We start from the raw sequence: 18,764 nt of genomic DNA on the forward strand, positions 1-18,764 counted from the left end.
GTTTATTTTTTAAAATACATATTAAAACCCACAACATATAAAACTAAAACAGAAGTATATTATAATAGCAAAACACAACTGATTTTTAAGTGATTGAAGCAGAACAACAAATAACAGGTTCTCATTAAAATCCCCTTTTTTAGGAAATCGCTAAATATTAGCCTTCTTTTAAACGGTATTCATTGAGAGCAAGTCTAGTGCAATGGTTCGTTGGTTCAAACAAGACTCTAAAACAGCAGGGTCTGAATACCTGCTCACTACAGAAGCTAACTTGGTGACCTTGTCCTGTCCCTGTCTCAGCCTAAGAGGAAGGCCATATCAAACACCTTCTGAGCAAATACTGCCAAAAAAAAAAAAAAAAACCCTGTGATTAGTTCACCACAGAGTCACTAAAAGTTGGAAACAACTTTGAAGGCACACAATAACAGCAACTTTTCCAGTGGGAGAAGGACAGGAAAAGGCAAGCTTCCCTTGGAAGAGAGTTTCATAGCCTGTGACAAATCCATAACGAAAGGCTTGAGAGGAACACAAAACAGGACACTCTTGTTATTTCTTTAGGGGCAAACATAAGCAGGTAGCAGTAGGCCATCCTTGTAATGTCCAGAGCCCAATCTACATAAGCTTTAAAGATAACAATGACATTTTGAGTTAGACCCACATCCATGTCACATTATATCAGTGGAGGTATATACTCTGGGTCAACAGTCAAGAGCAACATAAATCACAGTGTTTCCTAAAAATGGCACTATTTCAGATTAGAAATCAAGATTAGCCAGGTTTTAAAAAAAATGTATTTTCTTTGATTTCATGGGGATGCTATGCCCCTAACCCCAGCGAATATGGAGAGCTGACTGCATTTAAAATGATAAAGAGTAAAACTATGCAAAATGTTCAGTAAAAGTATAAATATCAAAGCTATTTTAAAAACAATGTAAACAGTTAAAACATTAAACAGTAAAAACAGTAAAATTCATTAAAAGGCTACATAAAAACTTTAAAACAGCACAACACAGCATTAAAAAAAACCATCCTGTCAGTTTCTAAGGACCTCATCAGATGGTCTTTGGGCTCTGTTTCCATGCACTATAGAAATGGAGCCCCACGGGAGGCCCACAGAGACCATTACGGAAGGGAAGTTCTTGTGGGATTTCGTGACATTCCATTTCCTAAGCAGATGGAAACGGGCCTGAAGACCACCATCAGGAGTTGGGTGCGGGGGAAAGCAGGGAGAAGATAGGGAGAGCATGTGGGATGGCTGGCCATTCCTAAAGATGGATATAGACTGCATTCCCCCCACACATCTAATGAAATCATAAAAATCTGATGACATTAAAATGTTCTAACTTGCTGATGGAAGGAGAGCAACAATGAGACCATTTTGGCATCTTTAGAGAACAAATTCCAAATTTCAGATGCATTCTTGTATTCATGTAAACTGGTTGTTTCTAATTTACCCAGGATAAAAAAGGCATGGTTTACAGCCTACTCCCACAGAAAGTGAAATAGGGTTCATTCTGATATCAAAAATCTTCCTTTTTTCTTTTGTGAGTAACATAATTGGTGTGCATAAAACACAAAGCCAAGCAGGCAGAATTGTTTCAAGAAGTAGAAATAAGTTCCTGATGAGAGGAAGAAAGGGAAATGTGATACAGGAATGTTGGCACACAAGTATCCCAATTATTCATTGACTTCTCTCAAAAGGCATAATCTGAGATAATATTAACAATACTCCCATCTCTCTAGATAAAGTAGTTGAGCACAGCTGGACAAACCCAGCAGCTACAATAAGTTTCTTAAGGAGGATGGGGTATCTTAGCAGGTCTGTTGCCCAATTTCTACATTGCAGAGCCTACAAAGATGGCACAAATTGCTAAGGGTGCCAGAAAACAATAACAAAACACCAGAAGTCCAGCTGTGGGTATGAAGTGTCGGATTTTTTTTAATCTTAAAGAATGCAGGGGAGGCCAAAATATCAATAAAAGCTGAAGTACTGCTTCTGGAGGCTTTCAGGAGAGGGCAATTCTCCATTTTTCAGCAAAACAAAGGGCAATCTCAACAATCTGGAAGACTAAAAAGCAGTTGGCCACCACTGAGCTAATATAGGAACCTTTTGCATGGTCAGTGTAGATGTCCCCTAAGAGAAATCTGAACCCTGGACCAAATGGTTAGAAATTTTGAAATCAATGTACTACACTACACCACAGGGTAGACCCTGGTGGTGCAGTAGGTTAAACCGAAAGATCGCCGGTTCGAATCCAGGAAGCAGGGTGAGCTCTCGCTGTAAGCCTCAGCTTCTGCCAACCTAGCAGTTCAAAAACATACCAATGTGAGTAGATCAATAGGTACCTCTCTGGCAAGAAGGTAACAGCACTCCATGCAGTCATGCCGGCCACATAACCTTGGAGGTGTCTACAGGCAATGCTAGCTCTTATGGAGATGAGCACCAAACCCCAGAATTGGACACAACTGGACTTAATATCAGTTTTTACACCACACTAAGTAGTATGTCACTGATCCAAGCTACTTAAAATAATGGCAGTTCTGTGAAATTCTCTGCAGTAGGAAGCAAAAATGTTTTTGGTTTATAGAAAGAATGCAAAATCAAAATGTTGTCCTCATAGTAAGCACACAAAAACTCTTCCTCTGTTGGAAACATGTCTTTCAAACACCATAGAAGCCAGGCATGGTAGTGCCCCGCCATGCACATAAAGTTCCAAAACATTTGCTATTCCTTGTTTGTCTCCTGGAAGCTTCACAAAAAGTTAGTTATTTTGGTAAGACTACAGCTAATCAAATACACACCGGGATACTCCATTTATTCAGCCCCTTGCCTCCCACAAAACCTTTCAACAACGATGAAAAATGTCACACTGAATTCACCGCACAGCCTCCCAAGAGCTGATTCAACCAAAAAGCTTCTCTTGCTACTGTATTATTTTTTCCAACTGTTTTAAGCTGTTTTGCTACAATGGTTCTTTTTAAAAAGGAGTTCTACAAGGTCACAGAAGCTTTTATAAAGATTAGGAAGTGGTGGCTTCTTACTTACTAGAATGATGCTGTATGTAGAGCAACATGTGGTCCTCTTTCAATTGGATGCCTGGAAGCAAAGATATTCTGCGGATTTTAATTAAAGCAGATTTTTTTTTCAAAACAAGAAAATGTGTTCTAGGAACCCTGCAGTCCCTTGGGAATTCATTACACTTTCTTTGGGGAACGGATTAGTAATGTTGGAATTGATAAGCAATTCGAAAAGATGGCTCATTTGTCTCTCTAAATTATACTAAATCACAGAAACACCTTCAGAATTTAATTCTACTTTCCTAAGAAGTCTTGTTCACTTTTCGTACACACATATCCCACAAATCAGCAACCAGGACCAGCTTCCCATTTCCTTCCTTGCTTCTGGTTCTTCGCATCCTTGCGGTTACTTCTTTACAAGATTTTCCTTAGGACCTCAATACAGAGCATCTTATTGGAGATACTTTTTTTCTAGCAACTTTAGTGAGCACAGGATACATTTTTATGGCTTCAGCTCTGAAAACCAGCCAACCAAGATATTAGTTCTTGTGGTGGCAAGGAGGGAACGAGCACTCTTTTAACAAAAAAATAGTGGGATCAGTTCCAGAGACAGCCAAACAAAAATATCCTAATCCACCTAAACAGTTTTCTCACACCATCAACTGCAATTCAGTAAACTACATAATCCCATCCCTACAGTTCTCAAAGAGCTATGAGATGTGAAGGAACATTTGTTTGGTCTGCTCCACTGATAAGTGATAAGGAAAAGCTTCAGGAGAAAAACTCAGATGCGCAAGCAGCAAGGCGAGACCCAAACACTGATTTTTATGGATGGTTCTCAGCTACATTGTTAGTGAGTACATAATATCTGACACCTATGCCTATCTGTTTTAATGGTTTTATCTATGTGTTTTAACTATGTGGCACCCATCTCAAGTCTTAAGGAGAAGCAAGTGAGAAATAAAATTATCATCATCATCATCATTATTAATAGTTGATTTGACCTAATGGCTCTGGTCATAACATTATCATTAGATCTGCAGCACCACACATAATGAATATATTCTACCAAATTCCTATCTACTATTCGTTTTTGGCATTAATCAGATAATGTATGTGAAGCACTCTGCACACTTGAATCATGGAGGCTAATTATCATCATTATCATTATTTGCCTTTTGTGAGACAAGATAGTTGGTCATTTTGTGACTTCTATGGCATCATCACATAAACTCACATTCTGATGTCTTATTAGAAACATGAGGAAAATGAAGTATCTTCCATCACATCATGTACATTTGGGAAATAATTTCACATGAGGATTTATCTGGTAGGTATAGACCTTAACAGTAATCTATACATTTCAAACAATTTCCTCACTCTTAAGAGATATCAATGCAATGTGGATCACCAATATATATATATACATTATATATTATATATATATATATATTATATACATTATTTATTTATTTATTTAAAATTTTATATACCGACCTTCTTACCTCTCTTGAGGGACTCAGACCGGTTTCCAACCATAATATACATACAGTCAATAAAACATAATACTTCATATTGCAATAAAACATTAGAACATTAAAACAGCAAACAGCAATTACATTCAATAAATACAATGGTCAGTCGTCCCACTAAATTTGATGTTCATCATTCCTCCATCCATCTCAGGGTATTGGCTCACTCATCAAATGCCTGTCTCCATAACCACGTCTTCACCTGCTTCCTGAATGTTAGAATAGAAGGGGCGGTTCTGATCTCCGGTGGGAGAGAGTTTCAGAGTTGTGGGGCCACCACCGAGAAGGCCCTGTCCCTCGTCCCCACAACGCATTTGGGAATCTTAACGAACCAACCATACTACTGCCATTTTACATCAATTGTAAGCAATCTGATGCTGCAATCAATATGGCCAATAGGGATTATAGAAAATGCAGTCCAAAATGTTTTTTGAACCATTTTTCAGACAGAAAATAACAAGTACTGCTGATTGTTCAAGGATACCAAAACAATCTATGTTGAATATGGGAAAACTGGTTAAGTGAAGGAAATCAGTGGCAACTGTCTTACCAGCTATGGCACTTTAACTTTGGATCAGTTGCTAAACCAATCTCAGTTCACATGTCTATCTATACATGCTTGAAGTCAAACCTACAGAATAAAATGGACCCTCCATCTGATTAAATATGCAGAAAAATGTGCTACCATTAACTCATCTAAAAATCAAGATTTTAAGGACATAAATCAGAAATAGACCATTAAATGCCATTAAATACTAAGATCTGTTCCTAAGAATGTTTGCTTGAATGAGCTTTAAAGAATTCAATGCAATTCAGCCCCATCTAAGAATGTATACCATTTCTGCCAAAATTATCACATCAGAAAGGATTTTTTACCAAGGGGAAAAGGGGAAAAGCTAAGTGTTGGCTTATTGCACATTTCAAAAGAAAAACAAATTCAAATTTAATTACTGGGTAATGAATGCTGGACTTTAATGAGACAATACAGTAGAGTGTATACACAATGCTGATGCCTTCTTCCCAGTGATTTGCAAAATGTATGTAAGTAGAAATACATTAAACAGAGTGGACAACTTCCAATCATTTCTAGGCTTATTTTTTACGTCCATGAGCAAACTACCAGTTCAGACCTCTATCGAGAAAAATCTGTCTCTCTTCTGGAAGTCAACTGGGTAAATACAAAGATAGGAGGTATATCTAGGTTGACAATACTTTAATTACCATGGCCCAATGCTATAGGATCCTGAGAGTTGTAGTTTGTAAGGTATCAGCATTCTTTAGCAGAGAAGTCTAAGGACCTTGTAAAAATACAACTCCCATGATTCTATAGCTTTGAGCCATGATAGTTAAAGTGGTGTCAAACTGCAATACCTCTGCAGTGTAGATGCACCCAGGGAAGAAGTTCATTTCATTTATGATTCTTGTTTTAAATTGATACATACCAGCCCTTGACAAGTTATCCCTGAAAGAATGTGGTCTTTTGAGAGAGAAAAGGCTTTCTATCCCAGTATCAAAACCTCACGGGGCCTAGAAGCATTCACCATCAGAGATAATACCCTTAGGCACCCTCCACACAGCTGAATAAAATCCCACATTATCTGCTTTGAACTGCAATATATGGCATTGGCAGTGTAGACTCAGATAACCCAGTTGAAAGCAGAGATTGTGGGATTTTCTGCCTTGATATTCTGGGTTATATGGTTGTGTGGAAGGGCCCTTAGTATATCTGCATGAAGCATAGAAATATCTTCTTCCAATCACTATGGTTTTGGGCTGCACCTCTAAATCAAATGTGATCAGTTCTTTCAATTAGCCACACTGGGTCTCAACCAAGAGAGAAACCTGGGGTAGAACTAAATACAACAACAACAACAACAACACCTATGCGAACATAGCTCAATTCCCCAGTCACACAGTAGGCTACCTATTGCATCTCTGCATGAGTTACTATATTGTACTTGGACTTGCAAGTGGGAAGGTTGCTCAACGGAATGATTCTTAATGCAGATAATGGGATATCCTGCAGACAGCTGTTTTTAGTCTTAAACTGTGACTCTATGGATCCTGATGTGGAAATAAATCTCACTGATCACAATGGTGCTTACTTCCTGTTAGTCAGAGTGGTGTAGTGGTTTAAGCACTGGACTAGGTCTCTGGACACCAAGGTTTGGCCATAGAATCCCATTTGGTGGCCTTGGGCAAGTCACACGCTCTCAACCCCAGAAACCCCTGTGGTAGGTTTGCTTTGGAGTCACCATAAATGGAAAACAAATTGAAGGCACACAACAAAACAACCCAAAACCAGAATGCACCATTACACATTCTGGGACAGGAAATATTCAGCCTTCAGTCTATTCAGTTCCCCAAAAGAGCAGTTATTCTAGTTAAAAATATCTGGAAAGCCAAAGAATTTCCATTCCAAATTATACATAAGATTTTTCAATGTATGAGGAAAACAGACCCCAGTTCAAATTTGTCTGTAGAGGGGTGTGTGTATGTGTGTAGTATCAGTCCTCATAATAAGCTATCATTTTATTGGATAAGCTATCATTTGGATGTTTATCCTTCTAATAGACAAGTGGTTCTCAACCTGTGTTTTGGCCTACAATTCCCAGAAACCCCAGCTAGTTTACCAGTTGTTAGGATTTCTGCGAGTTGAAGGTCAAAACATCTGGGTACCCACAAGTTGAGAACCACTGTAATAGACTAACATGTGTAATATACAAAAAGACCTTGTAGTAACTTAAAGGCTGGGGGGGGGTGGGAGTGGGGGTGGGAGTGGGGGTGGGATCCACCTAAACATTTGGAAGGACTTCCTGACAGTAAGAGCTGTTTGGCAATGAAATATGCTGCTGGGAGTGTGGTAGAGTCTCCAAGAAGCTTCTAAGCAGAAGCTGGGTGGCCATGTTTCGGGGATGCTTTGATTGTGCTTTTCCTGCATTGCAAAATATGGTTGGACTGGATGGCCCTTGTGATCTCTTCCACCACTATGATTCCATGAAAGCTTTTGCAGACTGAAGTCTAAAGGTCCTTCCACACAGCCCTATATCCCAGAATATCAAGGCAGAAAATCCCACATTATCTGAGTGTGGACTCAGACAACCCAATTCAATTAAGATATTGTGGGATTTTCTGCCTTGGTATTCTGGGATATAGGGCTGTGTGCAAGAGCCCTACACCATCAAACCGCAGGAAGAAAACTTAAGTCTTCGAAAGCTCATGCCAATAATTTATTTCTCTTAGTTAATTATAAAGGTGCTACAAGAGCTCTGTGCATATTGACCCACATTAACACCATGTCTACCACTGGAAACATGCTGAAAATTGTTCAGACCTAGAGCTCGTATATTTGCTGTATGCTCTTTAACTTAATAATTGTTCCTGCCTCTTTTCTTTGGATGCCTAAACTGTCTTTATAATTATTCATGTGACTGTAGATTTAAGTTATACAGCAGTAGCAATTTAGGACTGAATACAAATTTCCTTAGGGGCAGAATTCTTATTTGAAGGCTATCCTTGATCTTGCTCCACTCCCAACTCCAATATTAGGTACCGTTATATAGGCATATTCCAAAATCTGAGAAAAGAAAATCTGAAATCTAAACAATTTGTCCAAAAAAATTAAGAGATATTCACAGTGCCATACCTCAATGCTATGGAATCATGAGAGCTGTAGTTTTACAAGTTCTTCAGCCTTCTTGGCCCAAGTTTGACAGTAACTCATCAAACTCTAGCTCCCATGGCTCTATAGTATTCAGCGATGGCAGTTAAAAGTGGTGCCAAACTGGATTAATTCTACAGTGTACACACAACTTTTATGCCTGTTGTGTGCTTTCAAGTCATTTCCAACTTCTGGCGACCCTATTGCAGGATTTTGGAAGCAAGGTTTGTTCAGGTTTGCCTTTTTCTGAGACTGAGAGAGTGCACAATTTGCCCAAGGTCACCCCGTATTTGTATTACATGATGTCAGGTTAAACTACTAAGTTGCATAGCTTGCTGACTGGAAAGTCAGCAGTTTGAATCCATGGGACGGGCTGGGCTCCCGTTGCGAGCCCCAGCTTCTGCCAACCTAGCAGTTCCAAAACATGCAAATATGAGTAGATCAATAGGTATCACTTTAGCAGGAAAGTAGCGGCGCTTCTTGCAGTTATGCTGGCCACATTACTTAGGAGCCATCTACAGACAACGGCGGCTCTCAGGCTTAGAAATTGAGATGAGCACCACCTCCCAGACACAACTAGACTTAATGTCAAGGGGAAACTTCTACCTTTATGTAACAAAATGAAAATAATGTTCTGTTGCTGGTTTAAAAGTGTTATTTCCTATTTAATTTTGCGGCACTTTCTTTGAAAGGAGTTGTTCTACTCCAGAAACTTCCTTTTTTTGTGGCTCCCACAAACTATATGGAATTAGCTGAGATACTTATGAGATGTTCACTGAAAAAACTAGAGCAAAATGTGCTGCAGAATGTCCTGCCAAAAGAAAGATTTTGCTGCTTAACCAATGTTCCTCATGTTTTTATGATAGATCCAATTAGGAAACGGCATTTATAACCCAGAGACAAAAATCGTGTTACGTTGTGTTATGATCTGGTGAAAATTAAATCCATGGAGAGCAGGTCCACTGAAACTAATAGGAGTCAGGGTGATTTTAACATTATAGACCAGGCATGCGCAAACTTGGGCCCTCCAGATGTTTTGGACTGAAACTCCCACAATTCCTAACAGACTGGCTGGGAGTTGCAGTCCAAAACACCTGGAGAGCCAAATTTGCCCCATGCCTGTTTTAGACTAAATGCAGTTTGACACTACTAGGGGCCCTTCCACACAGTAGTATAATCCAGAATATTAAGGCAGAAAATCCCACAATATCTGCATTGAACTGGGTTATCTGAGTCCACACTCTGATAATGTAGGATTTTCTGCCATAATATTCTGGGATATAGGGCTGGGGCAGGCCTGTAGCCGGGGGGGGGGGGGGGGGAGGGGTTAGGGGTTCAAACCCCCCCCCCCTGAAATTTTTCAGGTTAAAAAAAAACCTGGTTTACTCATGAATTGTAACTGGTTAACCAAATCCCCATGCTAAGTCTATGAGATTGCACCTGCAGAAAAACCATCAAATGCACTGGAAGCATATCTTATCTTGCCTGTGATGGACAGTTTTTTCTGAATGTGAAGAAACTTCTTCAGATTTCTGCAACGTTGCCAATGTTAACAGCTACAAATGAAAGGTCGTTTTCAACCCTTAAACGTTTGAAAACATACACAAGAAGCACAATGAGGCAAGAAAGACTGACTGGACTTGCACTCTTGAGTGTCCACCGAAGTTTATCAATAGAGCCTGATTTCTGTCAAAGTGTACGGAAACAGTTTTCAAGTGTTTCTAACAACATTGTGGTATTCTTTTGTAACTATAAATTATCAATTAGCAATAATTTTCAGTTATTTTAAGACTTGAAACTTTAACTAAAATAGAAATTTGATTTAATGAAGTCTATATAAAATATACTTGAAACCATATAATTTAAAGTATTTTATGTTATGGCACGATGAAACATGCCTGTTACCCTTTGTAGTCTTTTACCTAGGTCATTGCTATCTTAAATACTGGTGATAGGTTTTAATCCTTGTTTTATTAGTTTTATCTGCTGTTAATACCATCCACATTGTGTGTTTTAATCAGATTTGGCTATTTTTGGCCTTACTAACCTTGCATACTTTGTATCTTATACCTTTTACGGAGCAATAAGGGTCTTTGGACTGTATTAAAAATGTTGTTGTTGTGTTATCAAACTACTCTTCATGATTTGCTAAAAAAAGTTTCAACCCTCCCTGATTTTTTTTCTGGCTACGGCCCTGAGCTGGGGGTTATCTGAGTCCACACTGCCATATATTCCACTTCAAAGCAGATATTGTGGGATCTCCTGTCTTGATATTCTGGGTTATACGGCCGTGTGGAAGGGCCCTTGAACTGTCATGGCTCAATGCTATGCAATCATAGGAATGGTTTTGCAAGGCCTTGAGCCTTCTTCTCTGCCAAACTGTGCTGATTCCTCACCAAACTACAGTTCCCATGATGCCATAGCATTGGGCCCTTGTGGTGAAAGCGGTGCCACACTGAATTCCTTCTGCGCCCAGTGTCTCTCCTCAGAGTTGTGACTTGCAGGGACTTGCCTTGGATGGAGCACTTACCCAGCCCCAAGGCGGGGATGCTTAAGCCATTGGAGAGCGGGACAGTGGGCGCGCCTAGAGCAGCCATGCTGAGCCGCCTCCAGCCCTGGAGAAAGACGCCCATCCGCAGAGTGAGAGAGATTCCTCGGCTGTCGCAAAGTGTCGCGCAGAGAGGGTGAGCGGCGCGCTTTACGGCAAGCAGCCGGAGGACCAGGAAGCTGCCGCCAAAGCGTGGCAGAAGGGCTGCCTGATGGAGAAAATGCAGATGTGAGTGGGGAGGGCAGGAGGGGAAGCCTTGTGCCACCTTATTTCCCAGAATCTGATGCTTCTTCAGCCCGTAATAATACCAGCAAAAGGGGGGTCCAGGGCTGCCTTGCTACACTGTGGAATTAATGCAGTTTGACACCGCTTTTAAGTGCCATTGGGCAACGTTATAGAATCATGAGAGTGGTAGTTTCACAAAGGCTTCCAGAGAGCATTGGGGCCTCCCCAAATTTCTTTAGTTATATAATAATAATAATATAATTGTTAATATATATATATATAATATTCAATAATAATATAATATTGATGTTGTAATATATATTATACATACTACAACTTATGATATTTATGATATTTGCATGTTTTTGAACTTTTTTTTTGTCGTGTCAGGAGCGACTTGAGAAACTGCAAGTCGCTTCTGGTGTGAGAGAATGGGCCATCTGCAAGGACATTGCCCAGGGGACGCCCGGATGATTTGATGTTTTTATCATCCTTGTGGGAGGCTTCTCTCATGTCCCCGCATGAGGAGCTGGAGCTGATAGAGGGAGCTCATCCGCCTCTCCCCGGATTCGAACCTGCAACCTGTCGGTCTTCAGTCCTGCCGGCACAGGGGTTTAACCCACTGTGCCACCGGGGGCTCCGTTTTTGAACTGCTAGGTTGGCAGAAGCTGGGGCTAACAGAAGGAGCTCATGCTGCTCCCCAGATTTGAACCTGCGACCTTTTGTTCAGCAAGTTCAGCAGCTCAGCGCTTTATACCACTGCACCATCGGGGGCTCCTATGATATAGTACAATATATTATATAATACTAATAGTATAATATACTGGTAGTGTATTATATATATCTGTATAAATAAAAATGTAATGTTCGTTTGTGGGAGTAACAGAACTCAAAAACCACTGGACAAATTGACACCAAATTTAGACACAAGACACCTAATACCCAATCGATGTCCTTCACTCAAAAATTGAGTTTGTCATTTGGGAGTTATAGTTGCTGGGATTCATAGTTCACCTACAATCAAAGAGCATTCTCAACCCCACCAACAATAGAATTGAACCAAAGTTGGCACTCAGTTCTTCCATGACCAACAAAATACTGGAAGGGTTTGGTGGGCAGTGTCCTTTGGTTTTGGAGTTGTAGTTCACCTACATTCCGAGAGCACAGTGGACTCAAACAATGATGGTTCTGGACCAAACTCTACACGAATATTCAATTTGCCCAAATGTGAACACTGGTGGAGTGTGGGGGAAATAGAATCTTGACATTTGGGAGTTGTAGTTGCTGGGATTTGTAGTTCACCTACAATCACAGAGCATTCTGAACCCCACCAATGATAGAATTGGGCCAAACCTCCCATACAGAACCCCCATAACCACCAGAGTGGGCCACAGCAATGCGTGGCAGGAAACGGCTAGTAATATATATTATACATACTACAAATTATGATATAGTAGGTTAAAGGTAAAGGTTTTCCCCTAACATTAAATCCAGTTGTGTCCAACTCTGGGGGTTGGTGCTCATCTCTATTTCTAAGCCGAAGAGTCTGCGTTGTCCGTAGACATCTCCAAGGTCATATGGCCAGCATGACTGCATGGAGCGCAGTTATCTTCCCGCCAGAATGGCACCTATAATCTACTCACATTTGCATGTTTTCGAACTGCTAGGTTGGCAGAAGCTGGGGCTAACAGAAGAAGCTCACGCTGCTCCCCGGATTCGAACCTGCGACCTTTTGGTCATTAAGTTCAGCAGCTCAGCGCTTTATCCAACTGCACCATCAGGGGCTCCTATGATATAGTATACTATATTATATAATACTAATAGTATAATATACTGGTAGTGTATTATATATTATATGTAATATTACTAATAATATTGCAGTACAGTGGTATAGTCCAATATTGTGATATATAATACTAATATAGTGGTTTGCTAATATAATATTATATATATATATATATATATATATATATATATATATAATATTGATAATAATATAAAATTAATGCTATATAATAATATATAATAATATTGTAATATGGTAATATAGGAGCACCCGGTGGCACAGTGGTTCAAGCACTGAGCTGCTGGACTTGCTGATTGAAAGGTCACAGATTTGAATTTGGGGAGCGGCATGAGCTCCTGCCAATGTAGCAGTTCGAAAACATGGAAATGTGAGTAGATCAATAGGTACAGCTCCGGCAGGAAGATAATGGTGCTCCATGCAATTATGCTGACCACATTACCTTGGCCTACGGATAATGCCAGCTTTTTTCTGCTTTAAACTGGATTATGAGTCCATGCCAAATATTCTGGGATAAACAAAAACCTGTGATCAGATCCTGGAATATAGGCTGCCTGGAAGGGCCCTAAGTAGGCCTGCTGGAAGAAATAGGTCTTTAGATGGTGTTAAAATTCCAACAGCTCATTTAGCTGTCAGAGTTTTTCCAGCAGGTCATTCCACAGTTGTGAGGTGGCCAATGAAAAGGTCCTGTGGGAGACGGTCACCAGTCAGGGTTTGGCTAGTTGGAGTAATTGCCCCCCAGAGGACCTAAGAATTCGGGGACTATTTTACAGGAGAAGGTGGTCCTTTAGGTAACCTGGATCCAAAGCATGTAAGGGTTTAAAGGTCAAAACCAATACTTTGTACTTTGCCCGGAAACTAATTGGCAGCCAGTGAAGTGATTTTAGAATAGGTGTAATATGCTCACTCCTAGATATTCCTGTAACCAGTCTGCCTGCCATATTTTGAACCAACTGTTGTGTGATTTAAAATGAATCCTGGATGGAAATCATGCAGCTCTTCAGGTGTTGTTGAAGTCTGCATGGTTACAAAATAGGATTTCTTTCCGAATTAGACTACAATCCTAATCACCTCTCTTTGGGCAAACAACTTTCCAAATGGTTTTTGAATCCAAGCACAACACCCCTATCCAGTAGTGAGGAATGTTGGGAGTTGCAGTCCAGCATCCTCAGAGAACCAAAGTATTCTTAGCCCAGAGTACTTTCAATAAAATACCAAGTAAAGGAATCCCTGGTTCATGTGGCTTTTTATTATCTGAGAAGAGAAAGCAGGCATTGTATATGATGCGCAGTGAGGATAAGAGCAAGGACACCTGCTGATATTTGCTCTCTCTGACTCAGGCCCCATCTACATTGCCATATAATGCAGTTTCAGAATGCAGTAGAACTGCATTGAACTGCATTCTGTGGCAGTGTAGATTCATTTCATCCAGTTCAATACAGTTAAACTACATTCTGAAACTGCATTATATGGTACTGTAGATAGGCCTTCACTACAGGAATTCAGCTGCCCACTTAATCAAGCTATTTTTATATGCTGGAAAGAACTGAAGACCCAGTCAGCTTGCCCATTAATTTTATATGGGGTTGCTGTTTTCCCCCCAATCATTTCAGCTGGACAGTCCAACAACAGATTCATCACCCCACCAAACCCAATAATTACAGCTGGACTGTCCCAACAACAAATTCACTAAATCCCTCCATGACAGGACAGTGTTTCTTGTAGAAACCATTTCGAGATGAGATACAACTGCATAAACCGAATAAACTGTTCAACTGCCTGTTTTAATGCTAAAACGGTGTAAATAATTGAGTGATGTGAATCGGTTCTATTATTGTTAGAAAGGTGTGTCATTAAATAATTTTAAAGAAATAGATCTTCCCTCAGTTTTAGAGCATTTTAAATTGTCATAATGACCACAGTCTTCTCCATTGCATGTTTGAACATCAAGTTTCAATGTGCATGCTTTTAAAATAACAGGCTTTCCGAACACTGTCTGTACACAGATTTGCACAATGCATTGAACCATAGCTTGTTTGGTACAAGCAGCATTGTGATAAATGCTACTTTACTGCTCTTACTAACAGAAAGTAAGCAGGAGGTAGTTACTCACATTACACAATGTAAAACACCGTGAAGACGGCTCCTGTTTTGTAAAACTGTTCCCAATGGGAGGAATTAAACAGTGTACATCAGCATAATTTTTAAAACGTGACTATAGAAATCATGTATTTAAAAAAAAAACTCATATGCTGTGGTGTAGTTCCTAGCAAAAAAAACATCTTTGTTCTGTTTCGTATTTTCTTTTTGCAGGTTTTGAGACTCTCTATTCCAGAAGTGACTTCTAATTCATTGCTTGACACGTGTCAAAAATGCTTTACCTTGTTGGACTTGGGCTTGGAGATGCCAAAGATATTACAGTGAAAGGCCTGGAGGTAATCAAACAATGTAGCCGAGTATACCTGGAAGCATATACTTCGATCCTCACCGTTGGGAAGGACGCACTGGTAAGTAGATACTGATACTAAGTGGGGTGCGGAGTGAAAAATGAAAGAGTCATTGTTGTGCTTGGATTAGCAAGACCTCGCCTCTTCTTTCTGTAAAAAGTTTCATGAATATTTGAGATCTACTTGTTTTATCTCTCTTTTTAACTCACTTCACAGAAAAAAATTGGATAACCTATGATCCATTTTTTTGTCTAATCTCTTTGATCGTGAGGTTAATCAGTGATACTTGATAAACCAGTGTCAAAATCAAAACTTGCAAGGGGATTTTAATGAACATTTCAGTTTTTTTAAAAAACACCCTTGATTCAGTGTTCTTCTGAATGATTGAATAGTGTCTTCTGTTTGTTTAAAGTGCAGACCTTTGGTTCAAGTTCCTGTCACTGAAAACATCCACGTTATGCTGCAAATGATGGCTTTGTATAAACGTAAAACACAGACTGTCTAATGATTTGGGGCAGGGGAGGGAAAAACAGCAACCCAGTAATGTACACACTGAATAGGTGCGGCAACTCAAGGAATGAAAAACAGACCATAGCACAATATACTTCATTTTGTGATTCTGGATGCCATTTTTTCCTTTGGCCTTCGGTTAACTATATTTCATTGGTTTCTATATCAGACACATCATTTCTTTTTCTGCTCCGACAGTATACCAGGGATATAGTTACAAGGGGATATAGCTCCAAGTAAGAATTCTGCCCTCCCAATGAAAATTTAATTCAATCCCCAGTTTTTGGCCTTACAGAGTGTGAAACAGGAAATCATTCACACCTACAACTTCTACACAAATATATAGCAGTTAGTAATGTAGATATGTTCATAAATATTACATAATTTTTTTGGTCCCATAGGCAGGGGTAACATGGAGAGTATAGGGATAGGTTCTTGCACCACAAAAAGGGAAAGTTGGTCAACTTCCTTCAGGTAACCTTTTATTCAAAATTAACTGTGTGTCCATGTGGAATGAAACAAGGTAGTTCTTGTATAAGTAAACAAGAGCATTTTCAACCTTTTAGAGCAGGCATGGGCAAACTTCGGCCCTCCAGGTGTTTTGGACTTCAACTCCCACAATTCCTAACAGCCATAGGCTGTTAGGAATTGTGGGAGTTAAAGTCCAAAACACCTGGAGGGCCGAAGTTTGCCCATGCCTGCTCTAGAGACCACTTATAGAGCTGGTGTTTACCTTTCTTGTTGTAAACCATGCTAGCTGCTACAGATCAGCGAGAGCATAATCCCATTCTCTTCTAGCTCAAGCTTTACTGTATTGTTTAATGAAAAAATATGCTGCAAGCCAGTAGCCAAACATTTCTCCAACTTTTAGTTGCATCATCCTCCCAGTGCCAATGCTACATTAAAAAGCTAGGCAGAGGACAAAAAGAAAAGGAAAGGATGGGTTGTTGTAAAAAAGTGTAAAAAGAGTTTTTTATTAGTGAAGAAATTCCTGTACATTCCCTTAGTCATTTTGTCTGACATTTAGATTTTGTCTAAATGCTCAGCTGAAGTTTTAAGTTACTGCAGTGCTAGAAATAATAATTTTGTCGAAGGCAGAATTCTTATGAGATGGGAAAGGGCCTCATTATGTCCTCTCCACATTGGGTCTACCTCTTCTGTAGCTATATCCCCGCAGCACACTTCAGAGCCAAACTCAGCAGGAGCATCTTTGATAAACATGGGCTTCTCAGTAAGTATGTAAAATAAGGGTATCAGCATTCAGTGTTAAAATGAATCGGTAAAAGGAGGGGAATGAAAACGGACCCCCACCTCATCTCACAGGACTCATATGCATTCAGAATAATTTGTTACAGTCCACTTCCTTTTTTGACTTAAAACCAAGCTGGAGAAAATGTCTTGAAGAAGAGCAAGCATTGTGACTTTGAAGTAGAGATCTTGTTTCAGTCCTTTCTTCTGTCTCCTTGTTTGGACTTTAAAATCCATCTCAAACTGGCTGGGTTGTGTTTGTGAAACACACACAATACAATTCTAAATTTGCCTGCAGCATGATGCTGCTTAAACTGAATGACAGTAACTTTTCCTGAATATGTCTTAGTAGCTTTTCCTGAATATGTCCAAGTAGTCTTGGCCTATAAAGCCCTATACAGTTCTGGCCCAGCTTACTTGTCCGAACATATCTCCCTCTACAATCCACCTCAGAGTTTACTATAATCCAGGGAGGCCCTGCTCTCAATCCCGCTCTCCTCACAAACACGACTGGCAGGGACGAGAGACAGGGCCTTCTCAGTTATGTCCCCCCATCTGTGGAACACACTCTCCAGGACAATTAGGTCAGCTCCATCTCTCCTTTCCTTTAGGAAAAAGCTCAAATCATGGTTCTGGGACCAGGCATTTAAGTAGCGGGTTAGCAGCAATTTGCAATGCTTCGTGAGAACTGATAGTGGACAGGCTTTGGACTGGGTCTCTGGAAACTGAATTGGACTTGGATGGGGCTATATTGTTGTAAATAATTGTTTTTAGATGGATATTTTCTAACCTATTGTTTTTAACTAATGTTTATGTGTGTTATACTATGTTGCTTGTATGTGTCGGCATCAAATTGTTGTCGGTTGTAAGCCACCCGGAATCACACCCCCACCCCCGATTGTGAAGGACGGGGTACAATTGTTTGAAATAAATAAACTTTGAAATAAATAATGAATCCTCCAGGAATTTGTCTCACCCCTCTTTTAAGCCACTCAGGTTAGTGGTCATTGTTTAGAGATGTAAATTTTCCATGAATTTTGAAGCTACAGGGGAAACTAATTATTTCCCAATTTGAGGGAAAGGGATGCAGAGCTAACCTTAAGAAATGGGGGTACAAAGTGAGTCCACAACATGTGAGTGCAGGGAAGAGGAAACCACAGACCACTAACTACAATACAGTCTGAGCCCTGCCACATGCACAACAGAGGACCTCTGTACAGCCACACCAGAGGCACCCCGAGTAGCCAGCTTCTGGTCAAAGCAAATTTAGTGCATTGCCAAGTTTTAAACTTTGTTTGTGGTTTTTCTGTAAGTTATAACTGTATTCTCAATTCACTTCTGACACGATAAATAAATAAGCCTCAGAAGAAGGTGTAAGCAAATCCACTTTGAATAAGTCTTACCAAGAAAATACCATCTTAGGTTCGCCATAATTTGAAAACAAAGGTACAACAACTAGTTGAAAATTACTGTGACTTTAGGAACATAAAGCAAATTATGTATAACATGTCTTGGGACAAAAGCATCATACTTAATATGTTCAAGATGCAGTGTATTCAGGAAATTGTTAGAATTTAATCTACTTTCCAACATACTCTTATAAGTGGAGTTACAAGGTCTTGAATAGAAGGAATCTCTTTGCTTTTGATAATTAATGTGGAACAGACTGAAACAAACTTCATTTTAAACAGAACAACACATTTACATTAGGAAAACAGAACATGATTTTCTCTCTCCTAAGATTCCACAATTGCTTGCAGGCATAAAGAAC

The 18,764-nt window shown here is 39.8% G+C and overlaps 2 protein-coding genes across 3 annotated transcripts in view; one reads left to right on the plus strand and one right to left on the minus strand.

Annotated features, from left to right (window-relative positions):
• Positions 1-10,874, minus strand: part of LOC132774184 (uncharacterized oxidoreductase ZK1290.5-like) — an 89,718-nt gene extending 78,844 nt beyond the window's left edge. For both annotated transcript variants that reach the window (XM_060774017.2, XM_060774018.2), the window contains exon 1: positions 10,742-10,874. In XM_060774017.2, the coding sequence (XP_060630000.2) occupies positions 10,742-10,844 (103 nt within the window). In that variant the 5' untranslated portion in view covers positions 10,845-10,874. The remainder of the gene's footprint in view (positions 1-10,741) is intronic.
• DPH5 (diphthamide biosynthesis 5) overlaps positions 10,832-18,764 on the plus strand; it is a 39,541-nt gene continuing 31,608 nt past the window's right edge. The window contains exons 1-2 of the mRNA XM_060774019.2: positions 10,832-10,987; positions 15,102-15,295. Coding sequence (XP_060630002.2) covers positions 15,161-15,295 — 135 coding nt within the window. The 5' untranslated portion in view covers positions 10,832-10,987; positions 15,102-15,160. The remainder of the gene's footprint in view (positions 10,988-15,101; positions 15,296-18,764) is intronic.

The sequence above is a fragment of the Anolis sagrei genome, chromosome 4 (assembly GCF_037176765.1).
Source record: "Anolis sagrei isolate rAnoSag1 chromosome 4, rAnoSag1.mat, whole genome shotgun sequence".
Classification (NCBI taxonomy): Eukaryota; Metazoa; Chordata; class Lepidosauria; order Squamata; family Dactyloidae; genus Anolis; species Anolis sagrei.